The sequence below is a fragment of the Leucoraja erinacea genome, chromosome 6, assembly GCF_028641065.1.
Source record: "Leucoraja erinacea ecotype New England chromosome 6, Leri_hhj_1, whole genome shotgun sequence".
NCBI lineage: Eukaryota > Metazoa > Chordata > Chondrichthyes > Rajiformes > Rajidae > Leucoraja > Leucoraja erinaceus.
The window spans coordinates 85,268,951-85,289,227 of record NC_073382.1 but is presented as its reverse complement, the minus strand read 5'-3'; the positions used below and the strand labels follow the sequence as shown (position 1 = coordinate 85,289,227).

The 20,277-nt window shown below is 40.0% G+C and overlaps 1 protein-coding gene across 2 annotated transcripts in view; it reads right to left on the bottom strand.

Moving 5' to 3' along the window:
- LOC129698382 (short transient receptor potential channel 4-like) overlaps nucleotides 1–20,277 on the bottom strand; it is a 94,081-nt gene that overhangs the window by 17,547 nt on the left and 56,257 nt on the right. For both annotated transcript variants that reach the window (XM_055637498.1, XM_055637499.1), the window contains 3 exons: nucleotides 14,776–15,294; nucleotides 8,556–8,892; nucleotides 1,137–1,276 (listed from right to left, as the gene is read on the bottom strand). In XM_055637498.1, coding sequence (XP_055493473.1) covers nucleotides 1,137–1,276; nucleotides 8,556–8,892; nucleotides 14,776–15,294 — 996 coding nt within the window. The remainder of the gene's footprint in view (nucleotides 1–1,136; nucleotides 1,277–8,555; nucleotides 8,893–14,775; nucleotides 15,295–20,277) is intronic.

The following is a 20,277-nucleotide window of genomic DNA, read 5'->3' as shown; positions in this document are numbered from 1 at the left end:
AACCTTTCTTATCCATGTACCTGTCTAAATGTCTTTCAAATGTTCTCACAGTGTCACTTTTTAAGAATCTGAATCTCACTAATACTCTATCACAGTCTATTGAGCATGGCCAATTATCAAATATGGCTTCAAAAGCTGTGATGAAATGGTAATTACTGTATGTACCTAAAAATTAGATTATGGTACTACCCGAGCTATTTTCTAGTATTTGCCTCTGAAATTTATGCTATTGTAGATTTAATTTCAGAAGCAGAGTTGAATGACCTGACAATTCTACTTTGTGCTTTTGGAGGGACCAACTAAAGATGAATTTATTTTAATTTCATCAAATCTTTTTAAAATCCAATTTATACTTTTTCATTTAATTGTTTTTCTATCACTAGCACTCTCCACAACACCTTCATATTTTTCTATTTCCTTGTTTAATTTAGAGATACAGCACCAAAACAGGCCCTTTGGCCCACCGAGTCCACGCCGACCAGTGATCCCCATACACTAACACTACCCTACACACACCAGGAACATTTTACAATTTTACCAAGCTAATTAGCCCACAAACCTGTATATCTTTGGAGTGTGGGAGGAAACCTGAGCACCCAGAGAAAACCCATGCAGGTCACAGGGAGAACATATAAACTCAGTACAGACAGCACCCGTAATCATGATCGAGTCTTTGGGGCTGTAAGGCAGCAAATCTATCGCTGCATCACCATGCCGCCCTAAATTCTTATCTTTTTCTAACGCTCTCATTTATTATTTTTATTTTCTCACTCTCTAACCTTCGTTCTGTATTTGTTTCTCCAACCTTATCTTCATGTTCCATGTGCCGCTCACCTCCATTCATCATGCCTGCCTTCCTCTCCACTCTTTCTCAGATATTTTCCACTTTCATAATTGTTCTTCCCTTTAACTCTATTTCACTTTGCTTTTTATGTTTTTACATATTCGCTTATTTTCATAATTATCTAAAAATCAAAGGAGATCAAGGTATTTGTTGCTTTAATTTTCAAAATAATTTTTCTGCTATCATGAACTGTCAAATTCAACATTTTGACTGAGTCAGAGCAAATATTTGCATGCAGCATATTTTTGAATGATTGTGGGATTGAAGAAAGTAGGTATGGAATGACAAATACCTTAAAAAAGGCAACAATTTTAAGAGAAATTGTTGCTAAGTATAAAGAATTCATTACAAAATCCATTAGATTCCACCAGTCGTGTATGTAATCTTGAAGTCCTCCGTCCCACATTTGTTTTATTTCACCCCAAATGAAACCTGTTATCAAAGAAAGAACAGAGTTCTGAAAATGTGCTTATAGTTCTTCTTAAGAATAAATATATTAATTAAAATTCTTAATTATGACAAGCAGCAGTGAGTTCCACCTTTCGATTTGAAGTAAAATACATTTCTCTCATTTCATGTTGATTGATCAACGTCGATCAATCAGATTGACAATTCAGTCCCATACAAGGGGTGACATTGAAACAGGAGATGTGGAGTCAGTATGGATAGAACTAAGGAATTGTAAGGGTGAAAAGACCCTAATGGGACTTATCTACAGGCTCCCAAACAGTAGCCTGAACATAGGGTGCAAGTTGAATCAAAATTGGCATGTTGTAAAGGTAATTAGGGTTGTTATGGGAGATTTCAACATGCAAGTAGACTGGGAAAATCAGGTTGGTACTGGACCCCAAGAAAGGGAGTTTATGGAGTGCCTCCGTGATGGATTCTTAGAGCAGCTTGTACTGGAGCCACAGGGAGAAGGCAATTCTGGATTTAGTGTTGTGTAATGAACGGGATTTGATAAGGGAACTTGAGGTTAAGGAGCCATTAGGAGGTACTGACCATAATATGATAAGTTTTCATCTACAATTTGAGAGGGAGAAGGGTAAATCGGAGGTGTCAGTATTACAGTTGAACAAAGGGGACTATGGAACCATGAAGGAGGAGCTGGCCAAAGTTGACTGGAAAGATACCCTAGCGGGGATGACAGTGGAACAACAATGGCAGGTATTTCAGGGAACAATACAGAAGGTGCAGGATCATTTCATTCCAAAGTGAAAGAAAGATTCCAAGGGGTCTAAGGGGCGACCGTGGCTGACAAGGGAAGTCAGGGACAATATAAAAATAAAGGAGAAGAAGTATAACATAGCAAAGATTAGTGGGAAGCCAGAGGATTGGGTAACTTTTAAAGAGCAACAGAAGATAACTAAAAATGCAATATAGGGAGAAAAAATGAGGTGCAAAGGTAAGCTAGCCAAGAATATAAAGGAGGATAGTGAAAGCTTCTTTAGGTATGTGAAGAGGAAGAAATTAGTTAAGACCAAGATTGGAACCTTGAAGACAGAAACAGGTGAATTTATTATGGGAAACAAGGAAATGGCAGACGTTGAACAGGTACTTTGGATCCGTCTTCACTAAGGAGGACACAAACAATCTCCCTGATGTACTAGTGGCCAGAGGTTCTAGGATGATGGAAGAACTGAACAAAATTCACAGTAAACAGGAAAATCAGATAAATCCCCAGGGCCTGATGGTCTGCATCCCAGGGTACTTAAGGACGAGGCTCTGGAAATTGTAGATGCATTGGTGATCATTTTCCAGTGTTCTATAGATTCAGGATCTATTCCTGTGGATTGGAGGGTAGCTAATGTTACCCCACTTTTTAAGAAAGGCGGGAGAAAGAAAACGGAATTATAGACCAGTTAGCCTGACATCAGTGGTGGGGAAGATGCTGGAGTCAATTATAAAAGATGAAATAGCGGCACATTTGGATAGCAGTGACAGGATCGGTCCGAGTCAGCATGGACTTACGAAGGGGAAATCATGCCTGACTAATCTTCTGGAATTTATTGAGGAGGTAACTAGGAAAATGGACAAAGGAGAGCCAGTGGATGTAATGTACCTGGACTTTCAGAAAGCATTTGATAAGGTCCCACATAGGAGAATTGTGGGCAAAATTAGAGCACATGGTATTGGGGGTAGGGTGCTGACATGGATGGAAAATTGGTTGGAAGACAGGAAAGAAAGAGTAGGGATTAACGGGTCCCTTTCAGAATGGCAGGCAGTGACTAGTGGGGTATCGCAAAGCTCAGTGCTGGGACCGCAGCTATTTACAATATACATTTAATGATTTAGATGAAGGGATTAAAAGTAACATTAGCAAATTTGCGGATGACAAAAGCTGGGTGGCAGTGTGAACTGTGAAGAGGATGCTATGAGGATGCAGGGTGACTTGGACAGGTTGTGTGAGTGGGCAGATGCATGGCAGATGCAATTTAATGTGGATAAATGTGAGGTTATCCACTTTAGTAGCAAAAACAGGAAGGCCGATTATTATCTAAATAGTCAAGTTGGGAAAAGGGGAAGTACAACGGGATCTGGGGGGTCCTTGTGCATCAGTTAATGAAAATAAGCATGCAGATACAGCAGGCAGTGAAGAAAGCAAATGGCATGTTGGCCTTCATAACAAGAGGAGTTGAGTACAGGAGCAAAGAGGTCCTACTGCAGTTGTACAAGGATATGGGGAGTAGGTAGGAACGGGGTACTGGTTGTGGATGATCAGCCATGATCACATCGAATGGCGGTGCTGGTTTGAAGGGCCAAATGGCCGACTCCTGCACCTATTGCCTATTGATGCAGCATAAAATCAGGTATGGCCAACTGACTTCCGCCAACTCTCAATCACCTGTTCACACTAATTTCATGTTCTATGTTTCACATCCTCTCCCTATGCACCAGAGAAAATTTACAAAGGCCAATTAATCTACAAACCTGCAAGTCATTGAGAAAACCGGAGCACCCAGAGAAGACCCATGTAGTCACAGAGAGAACGTGCAAACTCCACACAGACAGCACCCAAACTCAGGATCGCTGGCGTTGTGAGGCAGCAGCTCTACCAACTGCATCACTGTGCCACTCAGAATATAATTATGGTATATTCTTAGAATTTCTCAAATTATAAATAATGAATGCCTAATTGCAGCAATTCATTTAAGGGGCAGTTTTTTTTCCACTCAGTGCTATGCTAGAAGCAGCCATAGTTAATCTACAGTTGTGGACCAGCTAAGATAAAATCAAACATATTTGATCAAATTATTAGATTGGAGAATGAAGTAGATTTTGATCTTGAATATATTAGATTCATCAGACAGACCAAACTGTCTGCCGAATATAAAACCAATCTGAACTTCATTCCACTGATTCAATGAAATGAAACATCAGGTGGGTTGATAATAGACAGAACATTCTGAACTGACTGCTGGTGAAGCCAATAATGTACTCTGCATTTTTAGGCAAGCATAATAAACAACGTTTAAACATTTACATTCGACATGTTTCATAAGCCAGAATATATTTTTCAAAACAAAATTTGAGATGTTATTTTTATAATTATATCTCTATTTTAAGATGTTCCACATGGCATTGAGGATTCCCAGCCATTTAATGAATATATTGGAGAAAATATACATCTGTGCAATTAAATATATCAACAACTCTTCTGTTTTTTTAAAAAAAAGGGAAATTCATTAATTGATTCATTTTTAAAATAAAATGATCAGGACCACTTTGATCCCTTCACGATTTCATTAGGTATGTTACAAAACTTACCTTCAGTGGCGCTGCAGTTCAGCCACTGCCTGTGTGCGCGACTTTGGCGCCTTTGAGAGGGGGGCGGGTTTAAAATGCGATTTTTCTGCAGCCTATTCAAATCGATCTCTGTCAGGCTGTTTAGTTGCTAAAGAAAAATCACTTTGACTGCCGTTTTATTAAGTTTATTAAAATTAGCGCTGGATCATTTAATTGTTGGAGTAACATTAAAATCATCTTCAAATGCCGTCAACATCGACAACGGGACGGATCTCACGTAGGGGACAAAGCAAGGTATGCCGTTTATTTTTTCATATAAAACTTGCTTCTTAGGATGCCTTTAATCAAAATTTCATGTTGCGAAAATGTCATTATGTAAATATACGAACTGGCAGTATTTTTCCTGCCGATATGGGGTTTAAATTCACTGCAACCGCAACGTTCCAAACCAGCGCGTTCCACAAAATCCAACTCGCAAGATGATTTAAATGCCCATTCATTTACAGGAATTAAACACTAAATTCCTTCCATTTGGCCTATAAATACATGACAATGAGATTTAAAAATCATGTTATATTGTGAATTCTTGTGTGAATGTTATATGGACACTTAGGCTTTTTAAAATTGTTAACCTTTTCTTAAGAAATGGATAGATGTTTAGATCTAGTAATTGAATTTTGTGATTTGCAACAATTGGGTAACTAACTAATTTATGCTTTAATTTCAGATCATCCAAGTAAGATTGTTTCATATTTGTTTCATAATGCTTCAAATCTATAATAACTGAAAATGTCATTCAGTTCTCTTAATTTTTAAGAAAGTTATGGGCTTTTGACTGTCCTTGATCACAGCTTTTGTGTTCAGTCAATGGAAAAGCAATAGGGAACAAGATGCTAATTTCCGAGTATGAAAATGGCCATAACTTTTTTAATACTGAAGATGTGAAAGTGAATTAGGTGTCAAATTAAACTTCTTTTTATGCTTTATCTGATGGGGTAAATTGCAGACTTTTTTTAAATCTCAAAATTTTGTAACACTGCTAATTTCATAATCACTCATTGCAGATTACAGCTAAGGAATAAAAATAGTCACCATAATTGGCACCTCAAAAATCTCCCGGGAACGAGATAATGACCATGATTTAAAAGATTTTTAGTTTAGCTCAGTAGAAATACAGCATAGAAACTGACCATTCAACCCAACATGTCCATGCTAACCATCGATCACCCATTCACAGTAGTTCTATGTTATTCCGCTTTCTCATCCACTCCCTACACACCAGGGGGAATTTACAGAGGCAATTTAACCTACAAACCCGCAGGTCTTTGAGTTGTGGGAGAAAACCAGTGCACACGGAGAAAACCCATGAGGTCACAGGGAGAACTGCACACAGAACGCACCTGATGTCAGGACTGAACCCTGGTCTCTGGCACTATGAGGCAGCAGCTCTACCAGCCTCATTGTGCCATCCTCAATGATGTGGGCTGTGGCTGGACAAGATAACATATGGAACATCTCTGGTCTTCTTGAAATAATGTCCCAGGAGAGAACAGGCAGGCTCCCAGTTTAACATTGTATTAGTATAGTATTGCTTCTGTATTAATCTTTTATGTGTAAGTCTCTGAAGTAACTTAGGGGCAACAATGCTATGCAATGCATCACAGCACACACAAAAATGTAACACATGAGCAGTACAGTAACGCAAAAGTACAATTGCTGCCTTACAGCACCAGAGACCCGGGTTTAATCCTGACCACAGGTACTGTCTGTAAAGAGTTTGAAAGTTCTCCCTGTGTCTGCGTGGATTTTCTCTAGGCACTCCGGTTTCCTCCCACATTCTAAATGCATGCAGGTTTGTAGGTTAATTGGCATATAAATTGTCCCTAGTGTGTAGAATAGAACTAGTGTGAATGGGTTGGCGTGGACTTGGTGGGCTGAACGTCCTGTTTCCATGCTGTATCACGAAACTAAATCTAAACCAAAGTAAATTGATGGCTGAAAGTCATAGAGTTAGTTATACGGTGCAGAAACAGGGCCTTTGGCCTAACGTCCATGCTGACCCAGATGCCAGTCCCACCAGCACGCGTTTGGCCCATATCCCTCAAAGCCTTTCCTACCCATGTCCTCTTACTTTACAGTTAAATTACTGTATCTAACAAAACTTTCAGTGCTACCTGGAGCTATAATGTGCTGCCAGAATCTTTCATCTTTTTATAGATCCTGTAACAATACTAGCAAAACTACACAAGTGTTTATACAAAGGGGAGCATTGGCACAAGAGGCAGTGAACAGGTTTATATGCATGGATTCAAAGAATAATTTGTTTTGATATATGCTGGCAAAGTCACCAAGTCCCAACTTGAACATAAATATGTATTGTTAAAAGAGAAGTAAAATATAGGTTTGGGTAACAGCAGACTTCCTGACAACACTGATATTATATGAGTGTGAGTGAGAGCTTGAGAGAGTGTGAGAGACAGAATTGAGAGAGAGTGTGAGGGAGAATGAAAGAGAGAAATAGTATGAGAGAGAGAGAGAGAGAAAGAAATTCCTGTACAAGTAATTACTAAGAGTCAGAAATGGGGCTATAGTTAAAGATTTTAACACCCTCGTTGTCTGCAGCAAGCAGAATTCCTCCATTGGTAATATAATTTTATTGGTAGTTTGCTTGGATAATGATTTTAATGAGTATAGATTTAAAACTTAAAGTACAAATAATTAAATAATGAGAGAAAAGCAAATTAGATTGTAATTTTATGCTACGGGTGTCTTATAGGTGATTGTCATAACATGACTGAATTTGGTATTAGGATTGGAAAAGTGAAGGAAAAGTTATCAATCAAAGTGTTAAATTTGTTAATAAAAACTTCAGAGGAAGAGAAATGCATTTATTGCTGTAAATGGATAAGATTTGGATATTGGGAGGGATTGAAATATTTATTATCCACAAATGCAGCCTGACCTGCAGACTTCTTTCAGCAGTTTGGTTTTTTATATGTACAGTTTATGTTAAAGAATAAAGTTTCAGCAAATATAACAACAGATAGTTACCATTTATTAGTGACAACATTAAATAGTTAAAAATAGTTAGAAATGAGGATTAGGGTAATATTTGAGACCCTATACTTCAGGAGCAGTTTGATAGAGCTGATATCAAAAGTGGCCATATTCAGTTAAAAACCACACCTTGTAACTATCTACTGAGAAAATAAGCTCTTCAGATCCACTTTCCTCAAAGCTGAGCCAGTGGGATTCTTGTTCTTCCCAAACTCATGTTCAGAAATTGCACTCTTGAGCAATCAACATCCACCACTTAATCTACAGTTGTGAACATAACATCCTGATCCTCATTCCAGCCTCCGATTTTTTCTCTCCTGCAGCTGGCTTTTCTCACTAACTACTTTGATCCCTCCTCAGAAACCTTCCTTTTACAGACACTACGAACAAATGAATCTTCCTTCTAGGCTTGCAAACCCCTGATTCGCTACTTTAGAGTCAGTGCAACTGTAGCCTGACCTTTGCTTTCTCTGCATTATTTGGATAATTTCACCATGTTGTCTCCACTGTAAAGATGTTGACTTTAAAGGTATCCATAAATTTTCACAAAAATTACATTGAACTTTCTGGTATGCTATTTAAAAAAATATGGGTTTAAAATTTGATCATGACTCAAGCAATCCAAATACTATATGTCTTTTGTTCCTTTACATCATTAATTTAAGCAAAACATAGTTTACTTTTGATTTAATGCAGAGAAATGCAACATATTTCAAAGTTTAAGAACTCTAATATCTGATGCCTTTTCAAATTATTTTAACACCCTATTTATATCACCCACAATGAATTGAAGTTTGTTCACTAAAACTGCAACAGAAAATTTACTGTTACATACACAATAATAATACTTAAGCTACTATTTCATTACATTGAATGTAATATTTGCATATACATACAAATAAGTTACCTAGCACCCAGGGCAGTATCATCCATTCCACAATGGTCGGTGGAGGACCTTGCATATTTAAATCAGTCCGGGCAATGTGTTGAGAAGCCATTAATAGCATAAAAAGAAAGGTCAAGTACGATGCAGTATGGCAGATAAACTTAATAAATGGTTTCCTGATAAAAAGGCCTAATGTGCTTTTTGGTGCTATCAAATAGCACACGGAAAAAATTGGAAATAATAATCCAATGCTGATGCAGGTTATGAATTTAACAATCCAGTGCCGCCGTCTCCAGCCAGGAAACTCGTCGTACCAACGGGAAGCAAGAAGCTGCTGACAATTTGGCTGAGCAACAAACTAGAAGACAAGAATTATACATTTTAAAATGCAGAATGAATTAATGCACAAGATATATAACTGAGAAGGATAAATGCAAATGTATTGAAAATTCCCTTTGCCACATCACAATGTATACGAATGAGTATCAACAAGGTTGCATCGTATTTTAGAGCTTAAAATATAGATTTCAATGTATTCAGTGTAATTAAATAGTTTATGCCTTAAAACCAACCTGAAATGAGGATGAGAGTATTTGCATACGTTAATATTTTAGCCTTATACTTCAGGAGCCGTTTTCTTGACAAAGCCCATGCCAATATTTTTCAGTTCTCTTAAAATGCTGTGACTCACGTTAGGATATGGTTTGGAATCATGGAGGGTAATTACCAATCCAGCCCCATCTTTACCATTGACAAATATATTGCATCAATGCATTTCATGCAGCGTTTGATGGTTTTTTCCAGTGGTCAAATGACAGTGAACCTTGATCTATCTAATGGTAATGAAGAAGAAGTAAATTAAGTAAATAGCAGGATAGTCTGTGGATGTTGTTTACCTAGACTTTCAGAAAGCCTTGATAAGTTTGATAAGAAGACATGGCTCCAGGGTGACCAAGGCTGGGAGCTGAACATCCAGGGATATTCAATATTCAGGAGGGATAGAGAGAAAGGAAAAGGAGGTGGGGTAGCGTTGCTGATTAGAGAGGAGATTAACGCAATGGAAAGGAAGGACATTAGTTTGGAGGATGTGGAATTGGTATGGGTAGAGCTGCGAAACACTAAGGGGCAGAAAACGCTGGTGGATGTTGTGTACAGGCCACCTAACAGTAGTAGTGAAGTTGGAGATGGTATCAAACAGGAAATTAGACATGCGTGCGACAAAGGCAAAACAGTTATAATGGGTGACTTCAATCTACATATAGATTGGGTGAATCAAATTGGCTGGGGTGCTGAGGAAGAAGATTTCTTGGAATGTATGTGGGATAGTTACCTAAATCAACATGTAGAGGAACCAACGAGCGAGCAGGCTATTTTAGACTGGGTATTGAGTAATGAGGAAGGGTTAGTTAGCAGTCTTGTTGTACGTGCCCCCTTGGGCAAGAGTGACCATAATATGGTTGAGTTCTTCATTAGGATGGAGAGTGATATTGTTAATTCAGAAACAATGGTTCTGAACTTAAAGAAAGGTAACTTTGAGGGTATGAGACGTGAATTGGCCAAGATTGACCGGCAATTAATTCTAAAAGGGTTGACGGTGGATATGCAATGGAAGACATTTAAAGACTGCATGGATGAACTACAAAAATTGTTCATCCCAGTTTGGCAAAAGAATAAATCAGGGAAGGTAGTACATCCGTGGATAACAAGGGAAATCAGGGATAGGATCAAAGCGAAGGATGATGCGTACAAATTATCCAGAAAAAGCATGGCCGGAGGACTGGGAGAAATTCCGGAGGACTGGGAGAAATTCAGAGACCAGCAGAGGAGGACAAAGGGCTTAATTAGGAAAGGAAAAATAGATTATGAAAGAAAACTGGCAGGGAACATAAAAACTGACTGCAAAAGTTTTTATAGATATGTGAAAAGAAAGAGATTAGTTAAAACAAATGTAGGTCCCTTGCAGTCAGAAACAGGTGAGTTGATCATGGGGAACAAGGATATGGCGGACCAATTGAATAACTACTTTGGTTCCGTCTTCACTAAGGAAGACATAAATAATTTGCCGGAAATAGCAGGGGACGGCGGGTCAAATGAGTTGGAGGAATTGAGTGAAATCCAGGTTAGCCGGGAAGTGGTGTTGGGTAAATTGAATGGATTAAAGGCCGATAAATCCCCAGGGCCAGATAGGCTGCATCCCAGAGTACTTAAGGAAGTAGCTCCAGAAATAGTGGATGCATTAGTAATAATCTTTCAAAACTCTTTAGATTCTGGAGTAGTTCCTGAGGATTGGCGGGTAGCAAACGTAACCCCACTTTTTAAGAAGGGAGGGAGAGAGAAAACGGGGAATTACAGACCAGTTAGTCTAACATCGGTAGTGGGGAAACTGCTAGAGTCAGTTATTAAAGATGGGATAGCAGCACATTTGGAAAGTGGTGAAATCATTCGACAAAGTCAGCATGGATTTACGAAAGGTAAATCATGTCTGACGAATCTTATAGAATTTTTCGTGGATGTAACTAGTAGCGTGGATAGGGGAGAACCAGTGGATGTGGTGTATCTGGACTTCCAGAAGGTTTTCGACAAGGTCCCACATAAGAGATTAGTATACAAACTTAAAGTACACGGCATTGGGGGTTCAGTATTGATGTGGATAGAGAACTGGCTGGCAAACAGGAAGCAAAGAGTAGGAGTAAATGGGTCCTTTTCACAATGGTAGGCAGTGACTAGTGGGGTACCCCAAGGCTCAGTGCTGGGACCCCAGCTATTTACAATATATATTAATGATCTGGATGAGGGAATTGAAGGCAATATCTCCAAGTTTGCGGATGACACTAAGCAGGGGGGCAGTGTTAGCTGTGAGGAGGATGCTAGGAGACTGCAAGGTGACTTGGATAGGCTGGGTGAGTGGGCAAATGTTTGGCAGATGCAGTATAATGTGGATAAATGTGAGGTTATCCATTTTGGTGGCAAAAACAGGAAAGCAGACTATTATCTAAATGGTGGCCGACTAGGAAAAGGGGAGATGCAGCGAGACCTGGGTGTCATGGTACACCAGTCATTGAAAGTAGGCATGCAGGTGCAGCAGGCAATGAAGAAAGCGAATGGTATGTTAGCTTTCATAGCAAAATGATTTGAGTATAGGAGCAGGGAGGTTCTACTGCAGTTGTACAGGGTCTTGGTGAGACCACACCTGGAGTATTGCGTACAGTTTTGGTCTCCAAATCTGAGGAAGGACATTATTGCCATAGAGGGAGTGCAGAGAAGGTTCACCAGGCTGATTCCTGGGATGTCAGGACTGTCTTATGAAGAAAGACTGGATAGACTTGGTTTATACTCTCTAGAATTTAGGAGATTGAGAGGGGATCTTATAGAAACTTACAAAATTCTTAAGGGGTTGGACAGGCTAGATGCAGGAAGATTGTTCCCGATGTTGGGGAAGTCCAGGACAAGGGGTCACAGCTTAAGGATAAGGGGGAAATCCTTTAAAACCGAGATGAGAAGAACTTTTTTCACACAGAGAGTGGTGAGTCTCTGGAACTCTCTGCCGCAGAGGTAGTCGAGGCCAGATCATTGGCTATATTTAAGAGGGAGTTAGATGTGGCCCTTGTGGCTAAGGGGATCAGAGGGTATGGAGAGAAGGCAGGTACGGGATACTGAGTTGGATGATCAGCCATGATCATATTGAATGGCGGTGCAGGCTCGAAGGGCCGAATGGCCTGCTCCTGCACCTAATTTCTATGTTTCTAAGTTGTCACACGTGAGGCTGCTCAGGAAGATGAGAGCCCATGGTTTCTTACATGGATAGAAGGTTGGCTGGATGATAAAAGGCAATTAGTGGCAATAAAAGGGGCTTTTTGTGGTTGGGCTGCAAGTGACCAGCAGAGTTCCGCAGGGGTCAGTGCTGGGGTCGCTACTCTTCACCAATATTAATGATTTGGATGAGGGGATTGAAGGTCTTGTGGCCAAGTTTGTAGATCATCCGAAAATAGGTGGAGGGGCAGGTAGTGTAGAGAAAGCAATGACTCTGCAGAAGGGCTTGGACAGGTTTGGAGAGTGGCCAAAGAAGTGGCAGATGGAATACAGTGTAACAAAGTGTGGAGCCATGCATTTTGGTAATAGGAATAAAGATGTAGGCTACTTTCTAAATGGGGAGATAATCCAGAAATTGGAGGTGCAAAGGGACTTGGGAATGCTAGTGCAGGATTCCCAAAAGATTAATTTGCAATTCGAATTGGTAGTAAGGAAGGCAAACGTAATGCTAGCAATTATTTCAAGAGAACTAGAATACAAAAACAGGGATGTAATGCTGAGGCTCTGTAAGGCATTAGTCAGGCCTCATTCGGAGTATTGTGAGCAATTTTGTGCCCCATATCTGAGAAGGATGTGCTGGCTCTGGAGAGGATCCAGAGAAGGTTTACAAGAATGATCCCAGGAATGATTGGGTTAACATATGATGAGCGTTTGACAGCACTGGGTCTGTACCCGCCGGAGTTTGGAAGGATGAGGGGGAACCTCATTGAAAGTTACCAAATAGTGCAAGGCTTGGATAGAGTGGATGTGGAGAGGATATTTCCACTAGTGGGAGAGTCTAGGATCAGAGGTCATAGCCTCAGAATTAAAGGACGTACCTTTAGGAAGGAGATGAGGAGGAATTTCTTTAGTCAGAGGGTTGTGAATCTGTGGAATTCTGTAACAGAAGGCTGTGGAGGCCGTCAATGGATACATTTAAGACAGAGATAAATTATTGATTAGTACAGGTGTCAGAGGTCATGGGGAGAAGGCAGGAGAATGAAGTTAGGAGAGATAGATAGATTGAATGGCGTAATAGACTTGATGCACTAATTGGCCTAATTCTGCTCCAATTGCATAATCTTAAGACGTAATGGAGGATGTCTTAAGTAATTAATCTATAACCAGTCCCTGGAAAGCAGGCCATCCATTTTTTGCAGATCCTTTGTGCTGAATATAAAAACAGATATAATTACAGATTTGTTAATGCCAAGCAGAGATGCCCAGCAAAATCATTGCCTTCAGGTTTACATTCAAGGTATCCATTGAAATTCTAGTTGGTGCTTCAGAAGCTATCAATATCAACATTACGTAATTCTGGCTCTTTGTGACTTCAGGAACTCTTGAAATTGAATTAACAGAGTTCCCCAAACTATACAGTGTGAACTCTCTACTTATCTATCATTTGTCACAGAATCAGAACAACTTCCGGTGCCATCACTTCGGATCAATGATTCCCATTAACAACAGGACTCTAGGATTTGGTTTTCTAGGCTCCAATCTCTGAGGATCTTTTCATCCCCATGTGTTCTTTCTGACATATAATATATTTCACTTGGTTAAGAACCCTTCTGGCTCAACCACTTTCTCCCTTTTCTGTTTCTATCTTGTTGTTCATATAGTAGAATGTCAAGATAGAAAGATGAGATCTTGGTTTCTTTATGCACCAGTGACCATGTCGACTTGAGTCAGAGTCATGCAGCATGGAATCAGGAGCTTCATCTTAACGTATTCTGTGCATTCATCCTACCTATTCAACTTATTATTTTATACATCTCTATAAAATCACCCCTCGGTCTCCTGCACTACAAAGAATATAGTCCTAGCCTACCTAACCACTCCCTCTATAGGTCTGGTCCTCAAGTCCTGGCAACATCCTTGTGAATCTTCCCTGCACTCAGACTTCTTAAGTCAGGATTCTCCTCGTGTCAAAAGGAAAGTTGAATCCCACAGTAAATAAAGTATTTTTTACATAATTAATGCGTCCAATAAAATTATTGGCCAATTGATTAATATTAGATTGATGGAATGAGAAAATACAATTCAATGCACAGAGATCTTTTGTATATAAAGAAGTAAACAAGACGTTACAGATAATTATTGAAATTATTCTAATTCATTTCTAAATGAACAATGATTGAATGAAAAAGTGTGTTCTTACTTATGTCTACTGAACTATACAAACATTATCAATGTCTTTAGGTTTATAACCAGATATTTTGCAAAACTAACATTTTGTATTCTAATATTATTCCAATTATATTAATTACTTCAAGTAAAAATATTTTCTAACTTGTAATGAACTATCATTATCTTTCACTTCCACGTTCTCCTAGCATGAAAAAATCTAGATTATAATCTCGAATGGTGCCGACATTAGTTTAATTTTAATGGTGCCCATTCTATTGACTATTCATACAACAAACTGACATAAAATATCAGAAAGTCTTACCTCTTTCTGATGATGCTTAATTGCCAGCTTTAATCTGGAAAGATCATTTGTTGTCTGGACTTCCAGAATGCTATTGTCATCTCTATAATTAAGTATAATTTCTAATTCTCTGGAGCTCCTTGTCTGGTCCAATAAATCTTTTGCGAATGATTCACATTGATGAGATAATTCTTCATACTCTGATTTAAATTCATTTTCTACTTTACTTAGTTCCTGAAGCTCCCAGCTCAAATGAAATGCTGTTAGAAAGGGGTCTTCACTTGATAAAGCAACCAAAGATGGGCTTGCTAAAGCTCTGTATATGTTCAGCCTTGATCGGGAATGACGCAAACTGTCAACATCCGAGCTGGAAACACACTCAACACAGTTACAACGAACTTCATGAGGCTGCGGTATAGAGACTCCTCTTTGAACAAGCAGTTTTATTATCTCATAATTGTTGGTGTGAGCTGCGAGAATTATTGGTGTAATATCTGGTGTAAATTCTGAATACTGTTTATCCAGTAGTATTGGTGGAACCTGTGGAACAAACAGGACATGTATTATTTTGAGCTGAACCTAAGTTTAGCTCAAAACACGTAGTGGAATTCACAAGTTTGTGTTCAGTTGGCTTTAGATGCAATTTGGGTAGAAATGATTGAATCAATGGAAAGAAATCAGGAAATTTTGAACCAAGAAGCACTAATGCTGTGTTCGGAATCTGGTTTAATTCACAACGCCCCCAAAACAGGCCATTGATTTTGAGAAGTACATTGATTCAAGTTTGTTCTTCAAACTACACTCACTATCCTGGATGGACAAGTGGCACATTTTCTTTTTCCTCGTTTCAAAGACTTGTATATCACCAGACACGTATATTGATGCATTGCAATTAAACTATTAAATGATCCAGTTTAGATTTATCTTCAAATATTTTAAATCCAATTACTCACAGATGGAAAGCCAGAGATTATTCTCAAAAATTTCCCTTGACAGCTGTATTAATAAAATTATCCTCATAAATGCAAGAATAAATATTTTTTTAATGGATAGGAAATAAGAAACAATCCTACTTTAATCAAATAGCAATCATGCTGATTCTTAAAAGATTTTAAGTTTGTGACTTGAAAATTAATTTTAGCGGAAACTTGAAGTGACTTCTAATCAAAGTCATTTCTTGACTGCAGATTTATTCTGACATTAACTTTGACCATGGCTGGCCTGTATCTTAAATATAATGACCTGCCATTGATCCATATCCCTTGATGATCTTATCCAATAAAAAACTGGCGATATGTTTTAAAAATTTAAAAATAACACAGCACACACAGACATTGGATACATTGTGTGAAAAGATACTGTACTTAATGTTTAAGAAAGAACTGCAGATGTTGGAAAAATCGAAGGTCGACAAAAATGCTAGAGGAACTCAGCAGGTGAGGCAACATCTATGGAGAGAAGGAATAGGTGACGTTTCAGGTTGAGACTCTTCTTCAGACTGATGTCGGGGGGGGGGGGGGGGCAGGTCTTTTTTTTTAAAACTTTGACCAATAATTGAAAAAGAGAAAAGAGAAAGAAGAGAAGAATGGGGATAGCAGTGGAGTGGAGTGCGCAGTAGTTGCCGTTAAATGCATGATGATGGTTAAGTAAACTGCGTTCTTGAAAGTGAGAAAAAGAAAACAAAAAAAAAAATGAAATTAAATAAAATTAAAAAAATTATAAATAACAACAAAATCATTGCCTTCATGTTACTCGCCCAACACCTCCGCTCAGTTCGCACTCACAAACCTGATCTCCCAGTGGCTCAGCACTTCAACTCCCCCTCCCATTCCGAATCCGACCTTTCTGTCCTGGCCCTCCTCCATTGCCAGAGCGAGGCCCAGCGCAAATTGGAGGAACAGCACCTCATATTTCGCTTGGGTAGTTTACACCCAGCGGTATGAATATTGACTTCTCTAATTTCAGATCGTCCTTGCTTTCTCCCTCCTTCCCCATCCCAGCTCTCCCACAAGCTTACAGCCTCCGCATCTTCCTTTATTTTTCCCGCAACCACTCCCCCCCCCCATCCAACATCAGTCTGAAGAAGGGTCTTGACCCGAAACGTCGCCTATTCCTTCTCTCCATGGATGCTGCCTCACCCGCTGAGTTCCTCCAGCATTTTTGTCTACCTGTACTTAATGTTTTCATTCCTGGATGGCTTATATTTTAATGTTGTGTTGGACAGTTTGTTATGGAAGATAATTTAAATAAACTAATGCCATTGAATGTCAGAGAGAGATGGTTGGCAGATATCTGAGGGAGATGATCATTGCTTGGTTGCTGTGTGAAACAATTGTCTCTTGCCACTCATCAGCTTATAGCTAAAGTAATCCACGTTTTGATGTTTACATGCATACAGGATTTGCTTCATGGTCATAGTTGTACAACATGGAAACAGGCCCTTTATTATATAGCTATTAATTAAGTAATTATAGCTATTATTAACAGGCCCAACTGGCCCATGAAATTCAAGATGGCCTGGCTTGGTTCCACATGCCTGTGTTTGGCCCATCGTCCTATAAACCTTTCCTATCTTTGTACCTGTCCATAAGTTTTTAAAATGTTGTTAATATACCAGCATCAACTACCTCCTCTGGTGGAAAATAGACAATAGAAAATAGGTTCAGGAGTAGGCCATTAGGCCCTTCGAGCCAACACCGCCATTTAATGTGATCATGGTTGATCATCCCCAATTGGTACCCCGTTCCTTCCTTCTCCCCATATCCCCTAACTCAGCTATTTTTAAGAACCCTATCTAGCTCTCTCTTGAAAGCATCCAGTGAACCTGCCTCCATCGCCCTCTGAGGCAGAGAATTCCACAGGATTTGAGGGGAGAGGAGAGAGAGAGAGAGGGTGGGGGGGAGACAGGAGGGGGTTGAAAGGTGGGGGACGAGGGGAGAGGAGATGTGGGGAGTAGATGTGGGGAGAAGGAGAGCAGTGGAGAGGGGAGCAGAGGGGAGTAAAGGAGAGGAGAGGGGAGAGGAGGGAAAAGGTGAGGAAAGGAGAGGAGAGTAGCTCGTTGATATACCCACCACCCCGTGTGTGAAAACGCTGCCCCTCGAGTTCCTATTTTGGTAGAGTACTACCGAAGTGCATGACTGCACACTTTTCTATTGGCAATTCTAAGGCACAAAGATATGCTGATCTTGAAATTATAAGTTGTGGTATGTAATGCGTTTATGTTGTTTCCTGAATATATAAATTTGAATTACCAGATGTGTTCTGCTTTGTAATTATTACAATGGTAGAGCTATATAATAGTCATAGAGTCATAGAGCGTGGAAACAGGCCCTTTGGCCAAACTTGCCCATGCCAACCAACATGCCCCATCTAAACTAATCCAACTTGCTTGGCTCATAGCCCTCTAAACCTACCCTATCTAAATGTTTCTTAAACATAGCGATGATACCTGCCTCAACGACTTCTTCCGGAAGCTTGTTCTATAAACCCACCACCCTTGGTGTAAATAAAGTTACCCCTCAGATTCCCATTAAATCTTTCCCCCCTCACCTTAAACCTATGTACTATAGTTCTCGATTCCCCTACTCGGGGCAAAAGACTGTGCGTTTACCAAATCTATTCCTCTCATGATTTTTTATACCTCTATAAGATCCCTCATCCTCCTGCGCTCGAAGGAATAAATCCCTAGCCTGCTCAACCTCTCCCTATAGCTCAGTCCCTTGAGTCCTGGCAATATCCTGGTAAATCTTCTCTGAAATCTTTTAAGCTTGACGGCATCTTTCCTATGACATGGTGACCAAAATTTAACACCATACTCAAAATGTGGCCTCACCAACGGATCATATAACTGTAACATGATCTCCCAACCTCCATACTCTATACTCCAACTGATGTGCCAAAAGCCTTCTTGGCCACCCTATCCACCTGTGACACCACTTTCAAGGAACTACGTACCTGCACTCCTAGATTTCTTTACTCCACAACACTCCTCAGAACCCTACCATTCACTCTGTAGGTCCTGCCCATGTTAGACTTCCCAAAATGCAACACCACACATTTCTCAATATTAAATTCCATTAACCATTCCTCAGCCCAACTGATCAAGATCCTGCTGTAATCTTTGACAACTATCTTTACCGTCTACAACACCAACAATTTTAGTGGCATCTGCAAACTTGCTAATCATCCATGTATGTTCTCATCCAAATCATTGATTAGATAATAAACAGCAATGGCCCCAGCAGTGTCCTTAGATATATATGATCAGGTCCCGGAGATTTGTCAACCTTCATGAGCTGCAGCAAATTATAGAGATCCTCTGTGCGATGATAAGAACTTCTTGTCACAAAGACTGTAGCAGTTATTCACGGCAGAACTGTCATGAGCAAACGAACAGGCAGCAGTTGGATTGGTAAAAATGTGATCAAAGCAGGTTTAAACATCCTGTTGACTGTGTTAGCATCTGCTGGGACCCCAATACTGCTGCATTGTAAACAGCACAGTCAAGCGAATCACCAACAACACCAATCTTAGTGTTGAACAATGACATTCCCAACACAGTACATTCCTGTGCCCTCGTTGGTTGCTGTATTTCTTCCATGTGACAATCAACATGGAGGAGCATTGATTCATCAATTTAGAAAAGGTGTTAATCAGCAGGAGACACAAGGGACTGCAGATGCTGAAATCGTGAGCAAAACAAAGCGCTGGAGAAACTGAGTGGGTCAGGTAGAATCTGAGGTAGGGATGGGGCAAAGCTAGGCAAGTGATAGGTGAATACAGGTGAGGGCAAGGGTGAATGGCAGATGAGTAGAGTAAGTAGCAGAGACTAGAGGTGAAAAGATGACAAAAGGGTGTCAGATAAGGAAAGGAGAGGAGTGGAATGTAATGCCGAGTGAGAGGAAGGAATGAGGGATGGATAAAAGGGAAATAGAGGCTTTGAGATGAGAGGGGAGGGGACCCTATGGGAGGTCTAAGGACCAGGATGACGAGAAAAATGTGTCTACACCAGGGTAAGGTGAGGAGTGGGGGGCCGGGGAGAGGTGGGATTGCTTTAAATTGGAGAATTCAATGTTCATACCATTGAGATATACTGTAGGTTGCCTAAGCAGAATAGAAGGTGCTGTTCTTCTAGCACCGGATGTTCTGATGGGGAAGCCTACAACCCAATGGTATTAACATTCAACTCTCCAATTTCAAGTAATAACCCCCTCCCCTTTCCTCTCCCCACCCTGGTGCTCACACATTTCCCCTACTACCCTGTTTCTTTCTGCTCCTCCGTATCCTCATCTCCCATCCCTCACCTTCCACCGATATCCCTCCTTCCCCCTGTCCCCTTCCATCCATAGCCTCCTCCCCTTTACATTTCACTCCTCTTTCCCAAACACTATCTCTCTTTTCCACCATTTCCCCCCCTACTCCATCAGCCTGAAGAAGGGTTCTGACTTAAAATATCCTCTGTCCATTCGGTCCAAAGATGCTGCCTGACTGACTGAGTTATTCTAGCACTTTGTCTTTCAATCA